Source organism: Pelodiscus sinensis, chromosome 4 (assembly GCF_052426305.1).
Source record: "Pelodiscus sinensis isolate ZL-2025 chromosome 4, ASM5242630v1, whole genome shotgun sequence".
NCBI classification, from domain to species: domain Eukaryota; kingdom Metazoa; phylum Chordata; order Testudines; family Trionychidae; genus Pelodiscus; species Pelodiscus sinensis.
In genome coordinates, this window is record NC_143055.1 from 93,968,424 (window position 1) to 93,992,378 (window position 23,955).

The 23,955-nt window shown below is 40.6% G+C and overlaps 1 protein-coding gene across 5 annotated transcripts in view; it reads right to left on the reverse strand.

Annotated features, from left to right (window-relative positions):
- INPP4B (inositol polyphosphate-4-phosphatase type II B) overlaps window positions 1-23,955 on the reverse strand; it is a 476,735-nt gene that overhangs the window by 140,377 nt on the left and 312,403 nt on the right. For all 5 annotated transcript variants that reach the window (XM_075929898.2, XM_089777992.1, XM_089777993.1 and 2 more), the window contains 2 exons: window positions 23,096-23,168; window positions 14,832-14,979 (listed from right to left, as the gene is read on the reverse strand). In XM_075929898.2, the coding sequence (XP_075786013.2) occupies window positions 14,832-14,979; window positions 23,096-23,168 (221 nt within the window). The remainder of the gene's footprint in view (window positions 1-14,831; window positions 14,980-23,095; window positions 23,169-23,955) is intronic.

Sequence of the window (23,955 nt, forward strand, 5' to 3'; positions counted from 1 at the left end):
GAGGATCAACGCTCTAGCAAAGGCCCACTAATTTGAATGCTGATAGCACCCCATCAGCGTTGGCACTCCTTGCTGTCACAAGGAATAAGGGAAGTCTATGGAAGGGTTTCTCCAGTTGACCTCCCACTGTGGAGCGGCCCCCTGAAAAATCTATGCAAGGTACGTCAACTCCAGCTATGCAATTCATGTAGCTGGAGTTGCAGATATTGCATTGATTTTCTCTGTGTAGACCTGGCCTTAGATCCTGCATCAAGGTCTGAGTCACCAGCATAAGTTTAAAAAAAAACAAAAAACAAACAAACAAGATTTTCTGTCAGACAACATAGGTGCGTCTAGACTGGCAAGATTTTGCGCAAAAGCTCTTGCTTTTGCGCAAAAACTTGCTAGCTGTCTATACTGGCCACTTGAATTTGCGCAAGAGCACTGACGTTCTAATGTAAGAATTCAGTGCTTCTTGTGCAAAGACTTTGACACTCCCACTCAAGGATAAGCCCTCTTGCGCAAGAATACTTGTGCAAGAGGGCCAGTGTAGACAGGCACCTTAATTTTTTGCCCAAGAAAGCCCGAAGGCTAAAATAGCTAATCGGCGCTTTCTTGTGCAAAAGCGCGTCTACACTGGGCACAGATGCTTTTGCGCAAAAACACTTTTTGCGCAAAAGCATCCGTGCCAATCTAGATGCTCTTTTGTGGAAATACTTTTAACGGAAAAACTTTTCCGTTAAAAATATTTCTGCAAAATCATGCCAGTCTAGACGCAGCCCATATGTTTATTCTCCTTCTCTTCGCTCGGATGTAAAGTAAAGTTGTAAGCTAACACAAAGAATGACTATTTGTATTCATGAGATATGAAATGAACAGGAAAGCAGTGCACAGGAAAAACAAGTCATGGATGGTTATATTGTCTCAGTATAGACAATGGTCTCTGGGGAAAATAAGTAGAAGGCAAAGATGATATCTGTTCTTTAATAGGACTCATGCTATCTTATCAAATAAAAAAGGAACATGAAGGTTAACTGAATTTAGGATGGAAGTGTTAAATATTAGTGGCTTTTGCCAATATTCCTTCGTTTAATCATAAAAATAGCAATTAAAAACACAAAATAAAGTTAGTAGCATTTGGACATTTAAGATTTTATTACAACTTTTCTCTGTACTCCTTCCATCTAGTTCAATGATTGTAAGTCATTACAATTCTTTGAGTTATGGTTAAAAATACTTTATGATGTCCATGTTATATCTAGTCCATTTGGATAGTAAACCTCATACCTAATGGTCAGGAGGCTAAAAGGTCAATAACATCAACTTTATCATTACTAGCTGAGAAATATATGAGAGAGAAATATAAGTACTCTTGGTTTATAACCAAAGAAGAAAAAGCTAAGATATGAAACATTAGATCTTAAAAAAAAAAAAAAATCTTTCTAGTCCTTTAATAAGCGAACTTTACAAGTCCATAGCATATTTTATCTGAGGGTCCCAAATCATGTGACAAGTATTAGTAAAGCTAAACAACACTGAGATAAAGGCAAACAAACGCAGTAAGTCCTTTTTACAGAATGACAAGAGGAGTTTTTAGTTCAGATTCTCAGGTGGTGGATACTGATATAACCCTAATATAATCAATAGAACTACACTAATTTACAACTGGTGAGATTCTGGTCTACAGAGCAGTTGGCTCAACTCCACTTTGCATGGATTAAAAAGACCTCTTACTTTTCCCTTCCACCCAAGTCGTCATGCTCATCTCTTTTCTTGAGCACTACAGGCATAACTACCATATTTCTGTCACCCCGCCCATAAATTGGGCATCATCTAGGACTCTGATCTCTCTCCAGGGCCTCACATCCAGGCTACGTCCAAACCTCTCATCCTTTCTGCATAACATCTCCAAGACAAGACCTTCCACATCTACTCATACAGCTAACTCCTATCAAGACTCTGATCATCTCAGGTCTCAATTATGGCAACAACCTTCTCTCTAACTCTGACAAATGCAATCTTGCCTTGCTCATATCCATTCAGAATGCTGCTGCAAAGATTATTCTCCTACCTAGCCCACTTTGACTCTTGCTCCTTTCTTCAAATTCCTATACTGGTTTCCCCCCTTCTTAATGACAAAAAAGATAACATACTTGTTATATCCCTTGTAGCCTAACTGCACCCTACTTACTTTCTGTTCCTTATCAAAATGTGGACTCCTGCCTCCGATTAATCTATAAGGGCCAGTCTCCATTGCCCACTTGTTAAATTTTCAAATCAAGCACTTCTGTGTTTTCTCCCATATTGCCCCCTACTCTTGCAGAAGTTTCTTGCAAATTTTCACAAAGCTATCTCAGAACCTTCCTTCAAAATTCACCCTCGCTGTGATACCTTAGGAAAAAAAACCTGACAATGGCTAGGCCTCTGATGTGCTGCTCCCATTGTCTGAGCCAGTTACTAGAATACAAGACTAACTGTAGGTTTTCCTATCTTTCTAGCCTGACAGATGCTACAGACTTTTCTTCGCCTTAACATGCAGGTTCGGAATGGTTACCATTGTGCCTATGCACAAACACCTCCACTTCCTACTAAACTCCTGCACCAACTGTGGCCAGTGTGTGCTTTACAGTTTTATAAGAATCCCATAGCTACGCTCATTTTAATAGTGCAATCCTTGAATATGACTGCAATCCATGAATATCACTGCGTTAGAGGGACTGCAATCTGCTTCACTGTGTAAAACTGTATGTAACCCTCATGCCCAGGACAAAGTTTCCAGCGTGGGGATTGGATAGGTAAATGCTGAGAATGAGAAAATTGCTTAGAAGTGTAGTGTAAAGCTCTCTAGAAGAAATATATTAAACATTGACCATACAAAGTAATGACATTTGAAAGGAATATTTTCATCTGTTCATACACATTACTGAGGTGTCAATTAAATGGATCAAGTAATGAAAAGGGCCTAGGATGAAATCTTAACCTCAGCCCTTGTCAAAGCTGTCACTGACTTCACACAGGCCACGCTTTCACCCTGACCATCATCGTGGGGAGCTCAATGAAGACCTCTGTGGAAAGCTCAGTAATGGTTAAAAATCACAAAACAGAAAATCAGGATGCGTAAGGTACATCCTGGAAAATAAAATGGAAAACAGGATGTCAGCACTGTTCCCCACTCTGGCACTCTAAGTGCAAAAGACGGGAGCCCGTAAACACCTTGCCTCTATAGGCTCTGCTTACAAAACCTCTCTAGAGTCACAGATTCACTGACTTGGGAGGAGAGATAGGTGCCCCACCAAGTGAACAAAAAGAAAAAGAAAAAAAAAACCCTTTCTCTTTGAACCCAGGAAGGGCGCACTTGGACTCCTTCCAGAGGAGTACCACAAGAAAGCTTGAAAAAAGAAAGAAAATAAACTGCAGTTTCTAGTAGCTGACTTCTTAGGAGGGTGTGTGCGCGCACGCACACGCACACGCACGCACACACGCACGCACACACCAGACTGTTTCTTTCCAGGACACAAGAATCAAATCATCGTCTTAAAAATTATATTTATTAACAAAACAAAAGATATAAATGATAAAGAATCTCTGATTGCTAGGTGTTACAGTGCAACTAAATAAAACCAATTAAAACACAGGAAAAATCTCTGAGAACAACGCTTAGATAGTGAATAGGGGAGAGAAGGCACAGATTCAGATAGAGGAGTTCAAACCAAATAACCAAAATGAAGAAAAAACTTTGATTGCGACTAGAGATGCTTTTTCCTCTACTCACGATCCATGCTGATCCATATTTCCAGGTCCCAGTTCACTCCCATTTCCAGTATTCTTATAGGCATGGTAATTTGATTACTGCATTTGCTCCCTCCACCCCTTAACTTAGAACCCACACAAAGGAAGAACAGACCAGGTATCTATATCCAATTCAAATTTCAGCACTGTATCCCCCATTGATTCTTCTGGCCCCCTGCCAACACCCTAGTTAGCTACCTGAGTTTAACCCTTTAGTCACCAGGTGCTGGCTATCCTCCTATCCATCACATATGGCCTTACAGAAGTCAACAGCACACCCTCATCTGAAATAATGTGCTCAAGTTTGATCACTCCATCTTAAGATAGGTTATAGTAGGAAGAGGGACAAAGAGTGGAGATGAGAAAGATTAGGGGCATGGAAAGACTCTTGTACGAGGAGAAGTTGAAAAGACTGATCAGAGAAACAAATGAGAGGAGATCCATTATTTTGTGTATATTTATTGTATGATAATTCAACAACAAGGGGACATCCAATGCAACTGAAAGGTGGCAAATCTAAACCTAGTGTCACCGAGTGTTCCCAAGTCTCTGGAGGTCACCCCAAGTTCGGGCACCCTCCCTGTTTTGTGTTTGACCGCCGGCCCGCGGTCCTGACTGCAGGCGCTGTCGGCCCATGCTCCGATGGGCCTGAGGGGGCCGGGAAGGGGGCTCGGGCCCTCCCTCACTCCGAGCCCTGACCCAGGGCCCTAAGACAGGGACGTTAGTCCCTGGATAGTGGAGGAGGACAAGTTCCCCCAAACCCTCCACTTGCGGGGACCGCGGCCCCGCCCTGGGTCTCTTCTTCCCAGCTTAGCCCCAGGGAATTCCCCAGCTGGGGAATAAGCTTACCCCCGGCCTCTGCCTCCGCTGAGGGTCCGTGGGTCTGGGTCCTCCTGTGCTCTCCTCCCCTTGTGGGGGTCTGTCCGCCTCCCCACCCCTGGCGTCCTCCTAGCTGGGGCTCTTGCCATTTTGAATTCCCCGCCCGAGCGGTAGGGCAGGTCTTCCCCCCCGGCACCGGTGGTCCCGCCCCCCTGGGCGTCCTGCTCGCCGCCTCCCCTAACGTCATCCGGCTGTGCCGGAGCGTCCTTGCGGCGGCTCGCCCCCTCTCTGTCCGCCCTACCTCCCGGATCCCTCACAGCCGGACCTCCCCCGATCGCCCACCTTCCCAGCGGGCCGGTCTCTGTCCCCGACCCTGGCTCCGTGCAGGGGGTTGCGGGCACGGAGCCTGCCTCGCCCCCCTCCCGGTTCCCGACTCAGTGCGGGGGAGCGCAGATGTAGCGCCTGCCCTGTCACACCTAGGAAAAAAGAAAAATAGCCTGTGGAACTTGTCACCACAACAGAGGCCAAGAATTTAGCAAGATTAAAAAAAAGTACACATTTACAGGAAATATAATTTAAATAAATATAAAAAAGAGCATGTTGAAAGGGATATAAACCCTTACGTTTCAGAGCATGAACCAATATCTCATTACTGAAGGTTAAGGTTAACATTAGGACACTTTTGAGCTGATACTGGCCACCGCTGGTATATGGATATAGATTGAACTAGGTGGGTCACTGACCTGATTGAGTGTACGAGTCTCTCTGTTCCAATACAGAGTGGTTAAAAAGGGTTTGTCTATATAAACGCTTAGTTTGTAACAAATTGACATCTAAAGCTATTCTGCATTGGCCTACCATGCATTAAGTGTTTGTGTGGACTCCCCTGTCATGCATTAACAGTTATGTAGTATTCTATCCTACTTCTGTATTCAGCGTAATTACTACCTCACCCACCTTGTCCACCCTGCTTGGAAACATGAGTACAGTTCATTCAAGTGCCCAAGGCTGGCCAGCGTGGGATAGTCTTACACTCCATCTTACCACACGTTAAGTGTTAGTATAGACAAGGTCAAAGCAACATGGGGAAATTACATAGAAACAGGAATGTCATACTCTTCATGTGCATTTGTGGAGTGGAAGCTACCGATGTTGAAAGAAAGGTCCCATAAAGGAAAACTGGCCTATGTTCATCAACACAAGGACACTCTGAAGATGTCCATACCAATGAAAGATGACACCAAGAAGCTGCAGTACTGCTTTCTATTTTTCATGAGGCAAATGTGGGTAGCTAGCCACTCAAGTACAAGACCAGAGTCCCAGGCAGCATTGTATAAGCCCATGCTGTGACCCCGCTGTTGCAGCTTTACTGTTCTTATTATTTGAGTTAGGTAAATCAAAGCTAGCTTGGACATGTCAATGAGTCCTGCAGTGACATCTGATTGCAATATAGACATGTCCTGTTTTATAAGTAGTCTTGGAAGGTTTAGATTGTTATCAGTAAATATTAATATAATCAATTTCACCATACACAAATACTGCACATGAAAAAAAATTCCATCAAAATGTACAGACAGGCAAAGAAAGAAAAATGCTGATTGAAAACCCATTACAGTTTGACTTATGGAATTTATTTTCTACCTTTTTGACATTTGATGTTTATAACTAGTACAGCACAAATTATCAAGCTTTAATCTTTTAAACATTAATGCTTAATATTGTTATCTAATTATTGCCTACCTCCTCAATTTTTGGATCAATACAAATAAAAACAAATGCTCAAAACAATCAATTATTCATCAAAATTACAAAATGTAAAATTGAATTCCACCAAGCTTAGTTGTATGAGAAAAAATAGTTATTCTACAGCATTGTTTCCTAATCACATGTATTATCTTCTATTGATAGATGTGTATACTTTTTTAGTGTTTAAAAAAATTGTAATATTCTGGGGAGTAGATGTCAGTTGGAACTGGGTGTATATATCCAAGGACCCTTATTTTCCTTACATTAATATTTGAAAAAAGTGCATGAGAGGAATGTATTTCCCTACTGGTGTAATATTCTGTGTATAAAGTGAAATACACCACTGCATCTTGCATTGCAAAAGTGTTCTAATTAGAGATCTCTTGAGGTCCTCAGTTCCCAGACCCAGTGACTACCATTCAAGTTCTTCTACTTCAACAATGAAAACAGGAATCTGAGCTAGGGATGTAAGCAAAAGCAAAAGCTTATAGGTTAATGCCATACACTACACGCATTTTCCGCTCTCCCTCTTCCTGCATGTAATTTTTTTTAGCAGCCTGGCCAGCAGCTCAGGCCTCCACTAGATAGGGACTGCTGCCACTGCATGCTGCTGCCTCTCTCTCAGAAGCAGCAGCACAGGACAACAGGCAGCCGGTCCGTGAGGGGAGCTGGTTTTTAAATTGGATCCTCTCACCGACCAGCTCCCGCCTGGCACCCTGCACTGCTGCCTCTGATACGGTGGCTGTTGGCCCCACATCCAGGAACTATAGAAGAGTCACTAACGGATAAAATGTCATGAAGTTATTCGACTATTCAATTAACCAATATTTAACATCCCTATTCTGAGCTTCTTTTCTATTGTTGTCTCAGAAATACTCCACTAATCAATGTGCTTTGAAGGAAAACTGTTTCTTTCGCCCACCCTGCTTTCTCTCTCTCTAAGGCTATATCTAGATTATACAGAATTTTTGAAAGTATATGCAAATTCATGTGGAATTTGCATATCTTCTTCCGATCTCACTTTCGAAAAAGGAACTTTTGAAAGTGAAAGTAGTCTGGATGCATTTTTTTCAGAAAAAACCCTTTTTCAAAAAAACCACTCTTCCATAAAAAATTAGGTTTATGCGGTTTTTTCCTGAAAACTTTGCATCCAGACTTTCACTTTCAAAAGTTCCTCTCTCGAAAGTGAGATCAGAAGATATGCAAATTCCTGCTAAATTTGCATAGCCTCTTTCAAAAATACCCTGTAGTTAAGACATGCCCTAAATGAGCCTAACAGAATGTTTAGCATTTAATGCCCATTTGCATTGCTGTATGATAAATGTGGGCTTATCTGCTGCTGATTACCATACAGAATTAGAGACCATTTTCTGGCACAATTTTTTTTTTTGCAGCAAATACTTTTTTTGGTATAATTTTAAGAAGCTCTGAAAATTCCTCTTTGCTTTTCAACATTAATCTTTGTTCCAAAGGAAAGAGAGCTACATAATTTGGTTACATTATAATCCTGTGTTCTTTAGACACTAGGGAAGAGGCTGTCTAAAGACAAGAAGAAGTGCAATTTATCAGAAGCATTTAATTTACACAGGATATTTCTCAATAGAGAAAATCCTTTCTTCTATCTAACCCACTATTTATCAGAAAAGACACACACACAGACTTGTGCACTAACATCTTTTCAATCACTGCACATTTTGATGCCTTTAAAATGGACAGAAAAACATTATATTATAGAATAAGGTTTTTAAAAGTCCTTTAGTGTGAAGACAAATAAGACATTCAAAGTGCTAAAACGTCATGAAAAAAATGTCTTCAACAGAGCCTTTTCATCCTAGTCCTTCTGCTGTGGCATCAATCTCTTCTTCTTCTCATTGCAATGGCTCTAGGGAAATAGTCTAAATCATCACACGCCAAATTCAAGAAAACCAATACCAAAAACAAATTCTCATTTTCTCTACCACACTTGAGTATTAGACAGGGAACATACAAAATTATATCCTTTCTGAAAAGAATCTCTACTTTACCAGTATTCTGTGACATTTTAAGGAAGTATTAAGAAAAGAGACAAATGGATTATGAAATATTTATTTTATTGGCTACTATACTGGTTCATACAAGAAAAATGTACTGAAGGCAGAAGAGGACAGACATGCCTAATGTAGAAGGAAAGCCTGATTGTGCTATCTTCTTATCAAGGAAAAAGGGTTCAAAAAAAGTTCAACAGTTTATTCTTATAATTTGCTTATGAACTGTGACACTAAGGATGAAATTCAGTCCTGGTGTAAGTGGGTGCAGTTCCCTTTCAATCAAGGCTGAATTTGGTTCCCAGGGATGAACAGAGATTCTAGTGGTTAATTTTGAAACATATGATAGAAAAAGCTTCTACTGTTGTATTCTCATTCTCTTACCATTCTGAATTATCAGCACAAGTTGTGTTTCACTATTGCAGAGTTGTGCTGTGTTAGCTGTTGATGTTTTCCCCACAGAATTTATTATACTTAACTATATAAACATACCTTCCTTATCTTCTATCATCAATGAATCTGCTTTTCTTACAAGAAAGAGGGACAAAAGCAGAAACAAACATCAATTTCCCTCATACTAGAGTCAAAATTTGTCAAAAACCAATGCCAAAAACAGAGCAGAACAAAATAACTAACAAAAACTGAAAATCCACTACAAAAGCACACACGAAAATATACAACTGAACTCATTTGCGGATGTACAACAAAAACATGCAGTCTTAATAATAACTAACTCAAAGTTGCAAACAGGAAAGCAGAAGATCAGTGATGAATCCTCTAACTGACTTTAAGGGCTTACAGGCACCTCCCTTCCCCCTCAAGATTTACAGGTACTTGAAGCCCCATGAAGAGGTTAAAACTTGAGGGAGGGGAAGATAAGTTGAGTATAAGGTTAGGTGTGAGTGGGAAGGTACAGGTTAAGACATAACTGTTCAGGTGAAGCCAGTTTTCAAGAAAACAAGATTTACTGTTTTCAGAAATCTCTTTTTTTTTTTAAAACTAGTTCTATGAGCAGCAATGGCAGCAAAACATTCTACCAGTGATCTGGCTGCCAGTGCTTTTAATGTCAATATTAACCTAAAGTTTTAATTTTTTCCCAAGTAATTTCCTAGGCTTTTTCCTTTTAGAGAAATCCTTCAAAACACCACAAAACAAACACAAACCAACCAAAAAACCTTGTCCAGGTGATTTACCATAGAAATCAGTTGCTCATCTATGTACATTGTGGCCATGGTTCCCAGTTGCTCTCTCACCACAATCATAGATAGGACCCTACCAAATTCATGGCCCATTCTGGTCAATTTCATGGTCATAGGATTTCAAAAAATAGTAAATTACATGGTTTCAAAGATACTTAAATTTGAAATTTCCTGATATTGTTAGCCATGGTTGTCCCAACCCAAAATGGGATCACAAAGCTATTATAGGGAGCTCACAGTATTGCCATCTTACTTATGCGGTGCTGCCTTCAGAGCTGAACAGCCAGAGAGCAGCTGTTGGCCGGGCACTCAGCACTGAAGGCAGCGCTGCCACCAGCGTCAGTGAAGAAGTACAGGTGCCATGCCATGCCACACTCAATTCTGCGCTGCTGCTGGTGTGTCATGTGGCCTTGGGAGCAGTCCAGGCAGAAGAAGAGGAAGTCCTGTCCCTGCCCAGTTTCTCTAGTACTAACAGCTGGAGCCTGGCATTTAGGAGTTAAAGGGGCCTTGTGCTGGTGGTGTGTTTGTGCAGTGGGTGGCCAGGGCACACCCTCTCCCCACCTCAACCATGGGGCCCTGGACAAGTCACACACTTGCATCTCACTTCTACGCTGCTGCTGGCACTGCCACTGCCACTCCCCGTCAACTGCTCTGTGGTCACTCAACTCTGTGAAATCTGGTCTCCTCTTCAATAGCCAGATTTCACAGTCCATGACGGATTTTTCAGTGTTATTAATTTGGTAGAATCCTCATCATACAATCTGTTAGCTGCCAGTATTCCTACCGCAGATTCTGCCAAAGCACAGTGAACACACGCACACGCACACACACACGCACTAACCCTACTAGCAACACTGAAAGTACCTGCCATAGCCACAGATCAACTGCAATTTCTCTTCATTTCTCATGGAAGGGATGAGGGGGAAGCAGAGGCATGGATCTTTACTGTGTACACTTCTGGGGAAGCGGACTACTCCGAGAGGAGATTGGGGCAGCAGACTTCTACCTCTAGTCTCCTGGATCCAGCAAGTGGACTAGAATTCTTCTCCTCCATGGATGCTGGTGAAATTATTTTATTCAGCTTTGGCAGGTACACAGATGCCATGCTGATGGGTGCCAGATAAGACAGACTGTCAGGGGGTACACCTCTGACGGGGGCTGCTGACCCTCTTATACTGACCCGCGTCTCAGTCCGGGCCTATACCGCACCCCCAAAGTCCCCAAAAGTTCGGGCCCCTCTATCCGGGGATATACAGTATCAATGTCTCAACACAAAGTCCAGGCCCCCCTATCAGGGGATATACGGTATCAAAGGCCTAGTCCCTCGGAGGAGCCTCTCCTGGCCCCAGGCCTGGTTATCCTGGGGGGGGGGGGCCTGCGTGGTAGGGGGACCCGGGCCCTCCCTCTCCACCGGGTCCCAGCCCAGGGCCCTTTAGGCAGGGTCTGTGGCTCCTGCCGGCTCGGCGGGGAATCCGGCTGCTACACGCCGAGCCCAACTTTGTGACCCCTGCCCTGGGCTGCTTCCTACCGCGCCCCGGTTCCCCGGGGGCCCCTTGGCCTCTGAGGCAGGACCTGCTGGGGCTGTGGGTACGTTCCGGTCTCCCGGAGTCGGGGTCCGCTTCCTTGGTGTCAGGGTCCAGCCCAGGCCGCGGCTCTGGTCCCCGCGGCTGCAAAAACACTGGCCTGGCCTGGTCTCCTCCCTCCCCCAGCTGTCCGCTTGCCTGCTGGGCTCCCTCTGCCTTTATACCTGGCCTCTGCCGGGAGCATGCCCAGCAGGGCCGGAAGGGCGGGGCCCTCTCCGCCAGCTGGGCCTGGGCTACTCCTGGCCCTGCAGTGCGGGGCCTGTTCGCCCCGTCACACAGACATATTTCTATTATTTACTCTTTCAATCTCACCTCCTTATTTCTAATAAGAGTACTAAATTACAGTTAGAATGTGAACACCTGTTTTTTTATATATTAATTATAGCCTCACACAAGAAACTCATTATTACAATGCAGTAAAATTCTGTAATGGTTTTGGTAATGTTAATGTACAAGCATCAATAATCATTTGCCATTTTCAATGGAATGGTAATGAAAATTAAGGAAGCAACTGAACTGAGCAGCCAGAGTACCCCGATTTCAACACTATGATAAAAATCCCCACAAAACCCAGGTTTGTATTCCCAAGCAGAGACAGGCTATCCACTTAAAAAATGCATGACCAATATTTAAGAGTAGAATTAAGTATTACCATAATTCATCTAAACTTTGTATCATACCCCATCATCATAACATCTGAACAGAATCATACAAACAATGGTCTAGAAGAGACATTGAGTTCAATTCTCTGCCTGGATATTTTCTAGACCATTCCCGACAAGTGTTTGTCTAACCTCTTAAAAATCTCCAATGATGAGATTCCACAACCTCCCTTGGTAATTTGCTTGACTACTGAACTACCCTTAAAGTAAGGAAGTTTGTTCTCGTGCCTAATCTAAATTGCCCTTGTTGCATTTTAAACTTCTTATCCTACACTCAGTGGTAGGGAGAACAATAGATTGCCCTCCTCTTTATGACACGTTTTTACATACTTGAAGACTATTATGGCAAACCTTCCTCCTCCTCTTCCCCCGCAAGTCTTCTCCAAACTAAGCACTATTTTTTCTGATCTTTCCTCATAGATCTTTATTTTTGTTGCTTTCCTTTTGGACTTTCTACAGTTTGCGTTCATATTTCCCAAAGTGTGGTACTCAGAGCTGGACATAGTATACCAGCTGAGGCCTTATGAATGCTGAGTAGAGTGGAAGAACTACCTCTTGTCTTGTTTACAACACTCCTGATAAAACATTCCTCAATGATGTTTGCTTTTTTTGCAACAGTGTTTCATTGTTGACTTATATTTACTTTGTGATCCACTATAACTTCTAGATCCTCTTCTGCAGTTCTCCTTCCTAGGCAATCATTTACCATGTTGCATGTGTGCAATTGATTATTCCTTTTTAAGAGTAATAATTTGCATTGTCCTTATTGAATTTTATCCACTTTATTTCAGACAATTTCTCCAGTTTGTCAAGTTCAGTTTCAATTCTAATGCTGTAATCCAAAATGTTGCAATACCCTTCTAGATTGGTATTCAGTGTTGCCTGACAGCTGAGTGCTTGGGCAGCCACCCAGGGGAGCTTAAATGCCGCCCAGCTGATTAGCAGAATACCCACATCCAGGAGAAAGTATTTCTACTGGTAGTACACATCTGTGCATGCCTTGGTGCACATAACATTTATTCTGCACATGGATGGAACACACAAATTCCTTGCACATGGAGGGAACATTGTTGTTAGTCTCACAAAGGTTAGAACTGTGTTGTCTAAGCCATTATCAAAACCATATATGAAGATAATGAACAGAACTGGACCAAGGACAGATCCTGCAGAACTCCACTCAATATGCTCTTCCAACTTTACTGCGAACTATTGATAACTATTATCTGAGTTGGCTTTTCCAAACATTTGTGCATCCATCTTATAGTAAGTTCCTTTCGACTATACTTCTCTAGTTTATTTATGAGATGATCATGTGAGATATCATCAACAGCTTTACAACAATCAAGATTTAATCACCTCTTTTGCTTCCCCTCTACTTAAAAAAAAACTTTGGTATGTCAAAGGAGGATATGAGGCCTTATCCCTTTATCTTCTTCTGGATGCTTATGAATTGATTGGCATCCAGAAACACAAAGTTAACCTGACTGGTCTATAATTCCCTGATTGTTCTTATTCCCTTTTTAATTCTTCCCTGGTTATAATTCCCTTGTTTTATATGCCCTTTTCCAATCTTCTGGGATCTTTCCTGTCTTCCCCGTTCTCAAAAATAATTGCTAATGGCTCGGAGATCTCTTTAACAAGTTCCTTAACTATTCAATTATGTATTCAATTAGGCCTTATCCACTCAAAAACTTATCCAAACTTGTTTTCCTGTATTAGCCAAAGATCCTACCCCAATTACACTGATGTTCAATGCTAACCTCTTAGTGAAAATTGAAATAAAAAAACAAATTTAACAAGTCAGACATTTCTGTATTGCCCCTTAGTGTCTTTGCCCCTTTACTGAGTAATGGACTAACCCTAACCTTGGTCTTCTCCTTACATTTCTTGTATTTGTAAAATGTTCATCCTATCCTAGGGTAGAACAGTCTCATGTTTTGTCTTAGCCTTTCTAGCTGTCCACACATGCTTACATTATTTTATTTATATTCATAATTTGACCTACTTTCCGCTTTTTATAAGGGTGAATATCTTTAGTCTGACTAAGGGCTGGACTCACCAATGCTGACAAGAGACATTTTACCAAAGACTTCAACAGAAACAGGACTGAGGCAGTGCAGAAAAATTATGGCCCGCCACATCCTGTTCCAGTAGCACAGAAGGGGGGTAGTTGCAAAAGGCCACGGTGAAAATTCTTCCACTGAAGGAGCAGCATAGAACCAAAGTTTGCAGCCCCGGGTCTCCCCACCCTGCAGGCTGCACTGAAGTTATGCTAGGGAGCAAAGAGAATGAATTGTAGCCACGGCAGCATCTATGGAAATTCTCTGCTGCAGTGCAGTCCATGGGCAGGCAGCTGTTCCAGCCATGGCAGAAGCTAAGAATATGAGTGGCACAAAAGTGGATTTAAAGCCACCTTTTGCTCTTGGCCTCCTTTCCCTGAGCTGTGTTTATGCTCCTTGGAAGTCCATTTAAATTAGATAGTACATCCGTATTGGAAAATTGTACACAACACTACATTTGAAACCTGGTATGCTTTTAACTAACAAATATAAGTTAATTATAGGAAAGTGGTTTGTATAGTCACTACTCCTAGACTTAATTCCAACTGTGCAATGTCTTACTGCTTATATTGTAGTAATCCTCCCCCTTGATGCTGCTAGGCCTAAAGCCAAGCTCTCTATGGAGCAGTTCACACCAGGTCATGTGTTATTGTTATTATAAATGATAATTATTCAAAATATTTATATTAGTAATCAAACGTTGATTCCCAGAAGTTCAGAGCCTTGAGTATATTTGACACAATACGCTGTTCAGAATTTATAAAGTCACTAGAGTCTTAGCAATGAATTGTTCTGATTATGATCATAGCTATGAATTCTAATCAGCCAATGAGATCACTATATTTCCCTACCCATTTCATAAAATATTTTAGTTTACCTTCACCAATAATCATGTATATTACCTCAGGTAAGGAACACTGCCCAATGAAAGGTATTAACAGTTTTTATTTTATAATTTTGTTGTCCTTACCGTTTCATATCCTCCTTTATGTGCAGGCTGATCAATTCCTTGGGAACATGGAAAGAAAGGGTGCTCTCAGACATCTGTTCTCGGATACGCAGCCACTTATTGTCAGACGTAGGAAATCTATACAACTTACAGACTGGGTTTTTTAACACTGTAGAAAAGAAAAAAAATATGGCATTGCTTAATTGTAGCTATATGTTTCTTTCCAAAGCTACCCCCAGAGTTTAGTCCAAAAACGTAGTTATTTTGTTCTTCCTCTGTATTTCCAAACTTAAGTTTGGAAATACAAAGATAAACGTATTATTAATTGAAAGCATAGCACAGAAGGCTGTACTACCCAGTACAGTAGATAATTAAATTCTACCTAGTACAGTAGGTTTTTGGTACATTTATCATTAAGAATGAATGCTCGCTCTTGCACACATTCATGAGACAAAAGTAAAAAAATAAACTTAGCTGATGAACAAACAGACAGTGAAATCTCATGCAAATGTCTGATAGTATCAGTAGCCACGTAAAAGTTGAGTTATTAAACTCCCATATATCTATACATTTAAAAGTGAAACCACATGGGTAAGATGTAGCACATCCGAAACGATTTAGATATTGTGGTAAATTCTTTCCTAGAAAGACATATATAATGGTCATTAACACAAACAGGTGTGGAATATATACTTTAGGAGGACAACATGCCCCACTGATCTGTCATATCCCCCCTGTGGCATGAAGTAGCGCCTCTCCACCCCTTTGGCTATAGGCACAAGAGGACAGGGCCTCTTTCAGCACCTTGCAGACTTATATGCAACAGGCTGGGGGCTTGGTCCTGCAAGACACACTATCCCTACATCCAGCAATGGGCTTATTATTGTACTGTTATACTCAGCTACAGCAAGGGCCAAAGTCTCCAAATCTTGCACATTTGCACCTAAAAACAAACATGGTTCCCCCCCCCTCAAGTCTACTACACTATCATAATTTCATGAAAATTGCATTATGATGCTCTATAATGAGCCTGTGCAATTTTTTGTGCTCTCCTTATCTCTGCCCTTGCATCCTTTTTTCCCTGTTCTCTACTGATTCTTCAGAAACAGCACACAGTGTAAACACAGAAAAAGATAATCTTTTCTTTTACTTCCTAGATACACGCACGTGCACACGTACACCACTGTTTTTTAATTCAGAATGACTTTAGATAGCAATCCAAACCCTCCAACAACATCTCTTCATCAAGCTACTGATCTTTTCACATTACTGGTAAAAGCTACCTTGGACCAGCCTCTCATCGATTCTGCCACTCACTATTGTATAATTCAAAGAAATGCATTACCTGTGATCACGCTGAAGAAACTGTTGCTTTTAAAAGCAGATCAGCAAGTGGAGTTTGCAACCTACATGATAATTCTCTGCTGTGGGAAGCACACTCTCCTATTATGACCTACATACACTGATTCATGCAGCACAAATAACAGAGCTATAATAAACAAAGGCCAAACCATCAATGATTCATAAATGCACTTTAAAAAATGAGACTTGTTATGAAAATAAACACTGCAGAAAAGGCCTGAAAACAATGAAACTAGAGGATCTACATAAACGAGCTGATAACTGGTGGGCAAAGTTACATCCCTCTTCACACACAACTAATGTTGCACATGCTCATTTTAAAATAGCGCTTGTTTATTTTCAGAAACTGTCCTGTTTTTGAAGAAATGTCATTAAACTACTCTTCCTCCATGTACAGCTTTAGATCTCTGAGGTACCATCTGTTTTAAAATACATTTATTCTAAACTAAATTACTTAGGATAAAACAAAATTTAAAAAAGCAAACATAATAAAACTTAATAACGTTTAGCACAGATAAACAGCAGCATTTTTTGTCTATAAATCTCACAGTGCCTATGCAAAAGTAATCAGACAGTTTCATTTTATAGATGAAAAACGGGAACACTGAGGTTGCATGTCTTGACCAATGTCACAAAGTATCTCTTTTTCTAGTGTTACGCACTAGGGCAATCTATGAGAGACGTCTGGGATGGGGTAAGCATATGTTCAAAATATTACTAACGCTATGGAACATTTCCTATCTTTGCTCTTGCATGGTGACCAAGTTTATGAAAAAGAGATTTTATTGACAGCACTTAAGTCCTGTCTTAATTGATAGAACTGGTACTGCACGGCAGCGTAAGATACCCCATCAATGTTCCTTGACCAAGACAAGAAGTGACAAGCTTCAGATGTAAAAGGATAAGTCAATACATATGGCTGATTGTTTTGACTCACGAGCCGAAAGCTGCCAATATATATGCAAGTCTAGTACTTACTGTAATAGAATCATAGAGTCATAGGACTGGAAGGGACCTCGAGAGGTCATCGAGTCCAGCCCTCTGCCCTCAAGGCAGGACCAAGCTCCGTCTACACCATCCCTGACAGATGTCTATCTAACCTGTTCTTAAATATCTCCAGAGAGGGAGATTCCACCACCTCCCTTGGCAATTTATTCCAATATATGACCACCCTGACAGTTAGGAATTTTTTCCTAATGTCCAATCTAAACCTCCCCTGCTGCACTTTAAGCCCATTACTCCTTGTCCTGTCCTCAGTAACCAAGAGGAACAAATTTTCTCCTTCCTCCTTGTGACACCCTTTTAGATATTTGAAAACCGCTATCATGTCCCCCCTTAATCTTCTTTTTTCCAAACTAAACAAGCCCAGTTCATGAAGCCTGGCTTCATAGGTCATGTTCTCTAAATCTTTAATCATTCTTGTCGCTCTTCTCTGTACCCTTTCCAATTTCTCCACATCTTTCTTGAAATGTGGCGCCCAGAACTGGACACAGTACTCCAGCTGAGGCCTAACTAGTGCAGAGTAGAGCGGCAGAATGACTTCACGAGTTTTGCTTACAACATACCTGTTGATACAACCTAGAATCATATTTGCTTTTTTTGAACAGCATCACACTGTTGACTCATACTCAACTTGTGGTCCATTATGACCCCTAAATCCCTTTCCGCCATGCTCCTTCCTAGACAGTCGCTTCCCATCTTGTATGTATGGAACTGATTGTTCCTTCCTAAGTGGAGCACTTGGCATTTCTCTTTATTAAACTTCATCCTGTTTACCTCTGACCATTTCTCTAACTTGCTAAGGTCATTTTGAATTATGTCCCTATCCTCCAAAGAAGTTGCAACCCCCACCCAGTTTGGTATCATCTGCAAACTTAATAAGCGTACTCTCTATCCCAATATCTACATCATTGATGAAGATATTGAACAGTACAGGTCCCAAAACAGACCCTTGCGGAACTCCACTTGTTATCCCTTTCCAGCAGGATTTAGAACCATTAACAACTCTCTGACTATGGTTATCCAGCCAATTATGCACCCACCTTATCGTGGCCCTATCTAAGTTATATTTGCCTAGTTTATCAACAGGAATATCATGCGAGACCGTATCAAATGCCTTACTAAAGTCTAGGTATATGACATTCACCGCTCCTCCCTTATCCACAAGGCTCGTTATCCTATCAAAGAAAGCTATCAGATTAGTTTGGCATGACTTGTTCTTCACAAACCCATGCTGGCTATTCCCTATCACTTTATTACCTTCCAAGTGTTTGCATATGATTTCCTTAAATTACCTGCTCCATTATCTTCCCTGGGACAGACATTAAACTGACCGGTCTGTAGTTTCCTGGGTTGTTCTTATTCCCCTTTTTATAGATGGTCACAATATTTGCCCTTTTCCAGTCTTCTGGAATCTCCCCTGTCTTCCATGATTTTTCAAAGATCATAGCTAAAGGCTCAGATACCGCCTCTATCAGCTCCTTGAGTATCCTGGGATGCATTTCATCAGGACCTGGTGACTTGCTGACATCTAACTTTCCTAAGTGATTTTTAACTTGTTCTTTGTGTATCCTATCTTCTAAACTTACCCTCTCTCTGCTTGTATTCACTACGTTAGGCACACCTCCAGACTTCTCGGTGAAGACCGAAACAAAGGAGTCATTGAGCATCTCCGCCATTTCCAAGTTTCCTGTTACTGCTTCTCCCTCCTCACTGAGCAGTGGGCCTACCCTGTCCTTGGTCTTCCTCTTGCTTTTAATGTATTTATAAAAGGTCTTCTTGTTTCCCTTTATGCCTGTAGCTAGTTTGATCTCTTTGCCTTTCTAATCTTGCCCCTGCATTCCCGTGTTGCTTGCCTATATTCATCCTTTGTTATTTGTCCTAGTTTCCATTTTTTATATGACTCCTTTTTTATTTTGAGATCATGCAAGGTCTCCTTGTTAAGCCAAGCTGGTCTTTTGCCATATTTTCTATCTTTCCTACACAGCGGAATTATTTGCTTTATTCACTATGAGCGGAATATTCACTATGAGTTCATTTCCTATGCTAACCTAAACGTGAAAAGATCAATACCATAATTGTGTTATCAGGCACCCCTCTCTATGTAACTTTAGAATATTTAAAGCATTTTCAAGAAGAACCTGTAAATTTGCACTCATGACATACAAAAAACAGGCAAATGAAAAAACCATCCCAAGTTTATTATTGTTTAAACCCCATTATTTTTAAGCCAGTCTCAGGATTTTTAAGGGGCATGCCTATAGCTTGTGAATGTTAGGCCTTGGCAAAAACACATTTATGTGGACTATTCCTGAGTAAATTTGCTTGTGTAAACACAATAAATACTTAACTGCTGCATATGTTCATAAAAATACTGTTTGGCTATGTCTAGACTGGCAAGTTTTTCCGCAAAATCATCTGCTTTTGCGGAAAAACTTGCCAGCTGTCTACACTGGCCGCTTGAACAAAAGCACTGACGATCTCATGTAAGATTGTCAGTGCTTTAGTGGAAATACTATGCTGCTCCCGTTCGGGCAAAAGTCTTTTTCTGAAAAACTTTTGCGCAAAAGGGCCAGTGTAGACAGCAGAGATTTGTTTTCCGCAAAAAAGCCCCGATCCTGAAAATGGCAATCGGGGCTTTTTTGTGGAAAAGCACGTCTAGACTGGCCACGGACACTTTTTCCTGCCAATCTAGACGTGCTTTTCCGAAAATGCTTTTAACAGAAAACTTTTCTGTTAAAAGCATTTCCAGAAAATCATGCTAGTGTAGACGTAGCCAAAGTGTATTCAAACACAGAAATCTGTGTGTGTAATGCGGTAAAAAACCTTTACAAAAGGGGCCACCTTGAAAATTTGGCTCTAGAGTTTTCTTTTTGCATTTTAACAGAGTTTAGGCAATACAAAGATCACTGAACAATTGTTGCTGTTGTATTTTCATCCTACAAGTCAAAACTTTTACCCATGAGCTCATGAAGGAGCATTTCAGTTGAAAACTCTGGATCATATACTGCACACCTTTGCTCAATGCAGGAGTCCAAGTAGCCTTATTTCTAGCTTTGCCAACTCTTGTAACTTCTTTTAAAATATTGAGATATTTGGAATTTTTCTGAAAGTCATAGCTTTTGCAGTCAGGTGATTATATAATCTCACCTTTTTTGTTTTCTTTGTCTTTTTAAGTTTCTAGACCTCATGGTTATGGAGAACACTTTAAAAACAGAAAGCCAGGAGGCAAATAAAAACGCATTCCAAGTTAATGAGTTTTAAACAATAATAATTTTAAAGCCAGTCTCAGGATTTTGATGGAATATGCCTATGGCTTGTGAATGTTTAGACCTTGGCAATAACATTTAGCTTTTGTAAATGAGGACTATTCCTGAGTAAAAGCTTGCCCAATCCTATGCCCCCTACATTTATAACACAATTGTTAAATTTATGTAGCAAGAAGCTTGTTTCTGTATTAACTTTCAAATCATTTCATTGAGCAAAATGGAAAAAGTTCTCTTTTAAAAGTGCATCTACATGTGAAAGCTTTGATGGACATTTTGAAATAGATTACTACAGTAACTGAAACCGGAGAAAACTGTTATTTTGACAACATTTTCAGAATTGTGCAGAATTTTAAGGTATTTTGCACAGAATTTTTAATGTTTTGGTGCAGAATCCCCCAAAGGAGCGGGTATATGCAGTGCAGTATGCACATACATGTGCATATGTGTGTTTATGAACAGAACACATACACAAATATCAATACACAGACATTATTATACACATTTACACACATTTATGCATACATAGTGAGTGAGGTATACACAAATATCAATACACAGACATTATTATACACATTTACACACATTTATGCATACATAGTGAGTGAGGTATATAGAGAGCATATGGGGGGGAGGGGGAGAGAAGAGAGAATGAGAAAGATTCATATAAACCCAGATAGTGGAGGTGATAATAGTGTAATAAACTGTACATTCATGTAATCAACTAATTTATTTTGCATATTTGATTCATAGGTAAAGTTCAGGTAAATGCATAATCTCCCCCAAATAGCTTCAATTTAAAAAAATTAAGCAACCAGAAAAATATTTCTCCTTCTCTTCTAATATGTGGGTGTTTCCTGTTTCCCCCCCAAACAAAAACAGAAGTAAAACCACCAGAATCCAGAATGGTCAAGACTCATTTCTGGATCTGTAGCTGGTTTTTTATATACAGAATTGTCAGTTTCAAAATCCTGTGCCTCAGAGACATGCAAAAATATAAACAGTAGCTTTATAGTGTTACAGAGAACCTTCCCAACTTTATTCAAAATTCACAAGGAACATATTGTGATATCTATTTATAGGGAAAAGCAAATATTTTTAAAGGCTTCCATGACTTCTATGAGTCTCTGTAAGTGATCTGCCATCAATTTAATGTAATTTAACTAGACCCATTAAATAGAACCCTGCTGCATTAATTGTAGCAGCATTGGTCTCCCTGGAGACAAATCTACTTACTGCTAAGGGATGTAAATTCCTATGTGCAGACTGATAATACTTGTATAGCATGCTGCACTATCATGCCATATCTCTTAGTATAATGAAAAAGAAATGGATTGAACATATGAACTTTGTCAAACTTAAGTGAGCTCCAGATAGGGTTGCCAGATGGTTGAAACAAAAATACCAAACACCCTGCCCTCCCCTCCCCTCCCCCCCAAAAAACAGGAAAAAATTCTGTTGATGGGGGGAAAAAAGGGGGGCGAAGACACCAAAGTTGTTGAGGAAAAAATAAAAAGAAGAAGAAACAGGGAACAGGGGAGCAGTTAAGCACTAATACCCAGGGGAAGCATTGCTTCCCCTAGGTCTTTTGTGCCAGCAGCCTAGGGGAACCAGGTAAGCATGGGGACTGGGGCTGTTGGGGACCAGGTGCTGAGTGTTTGTAGGGTTGCCAGGAGCCCAGCATTTTCACTTCCTGGCTGGGTTAAAGGCAGAGAATACCGGACACCTCAGGTAATCTCTGATTTTTTTTTTTTTAAACCAGACAGGAGGCAAAAATACCTGACTGTCTGGGTGAATACTGGACACCTGGCAACCCTAGCTCCAGAGCAGATTCTGAACTCAAAATGCTCTGTCAACATCCCCTTCCTTTTAAAATTGCAGGTCTTTCAACATATTCTCAACTAACATTATGTAAACAGCAGGAGAGGAATACTCAGGATTCAAATCAGGTGAGTGAAATTGATATCAACATCAAGTCATAAATTAAGTACTTTTTATAGCCATTAATGCAATACCATGCGTTACAAAAAAAATAAAATAAAAAAATGGTGGGCCGCATCCAATTCCCATTCAAGTCAATTTGAGTCTTTCTACTGACTTCAATAGGTATTGGATCAGGCTCCAAACATGGGAGTATTCAGCAGAGTACCAATAAGTCTAACATTTCAGGGCCAGTTCCCGCAAATCTTTCCTCACACAAATAGTCAACCGGAATGCTCGAGTGAGTGAAGACAGCTTCTAGAAGTAGCTTTTTCAAGATAATTTTTCAATCTCCAGCAGTTCTGAAACCCTTCAAAACTAGTTTTATTGTATAGCAGCACATTTCTATTTCATTCCAAGACAATCTACTCAAAATGCATTAGAATATATACATAAAGGAATTACGAACATCTTGTTCTTTGAATTACTAAAATGCCCTTTGACCATCTTTTTTTAGTTTGCTTTTATTAAATATTCAGTGGCCGGTGCTTACAGAAATGCAAATCTTAAACTGCAAGTGAACAGTAAATGGGGCACATTTTAAAAGTGCTCTGTTGAAAATCATTGTATGCATGAGATTTTGGTGGTTTCCCCTAAGTTCTCCCACTAACAAAGGTAACCTAATAGAATATTATAAGCCTAATTATTTTAAGAAGTTTTCGATGTTATAACACTTACCTGCATTTAATAAAGGTAAGCTGTCTTTACCACTTATGCCTTCAGGTGCTGTACATTCACACATCAATGCACACTACAAGAGAAAAGATATAACACTTTGAAAGGAAACAATCACAAATGGAATTTTTCAGAAGTAGCTGAAAGGAAATGTGAAACAGTTAAATAAGAAAGGCCTTGGGCAAAAAAATTGTGATAAGCTATATTTCCAATCCTGTTTTGTGAAACAATTTTATTTTTAATTATTAATTTGCATTTTCCCTGTACAACTCACTTGTAATTTTTAATAACAGGCTGTAAAACTGGAGTCTTTTACAGAAGAAAGAAAAGCATGAAGGACTGTCCTAAAATGCAGTAGACAGAAGTTTCCAACAAGACAATAGAAGAGTCTAAAATAATTTGTGATGACACAATTTCAAAGAAATTTCTTTCAACAGGGCTGATCTCACAATCATAACAAAGAGGTAGCATGATTTACTACAAAAGCAATTTGGATTGAATCAGCGTTGGGGGGGGGGAAACAGGGTGGGAATTTTATTTATTTATGCTGTCCCCTTATTGACATTTCTTTCCTTACTTGATCATTTCATCTTTTAGTACTATTGATAGAACCTCTAATCTGGAATTTCCTAGTCTGGCAACACCGCTGGTTCGGCATAATCAGCAACTTCATGCATGCACTGGGGCCAGAGCACTGAGGAGGGAAAACTGGAGGGTTGGGACCAACAGCGTTTCCAGACCAAAGAAGAATGGGACCTAGCTGGCCCAAGCAGGTGAGCCCTGCAACCAGGGTGCTACGGGTCTGGCAGCCAGGGAGTGGAGCCATGGTGCCCCAGGGACCAGAATAGTGCAACCACAGTGCC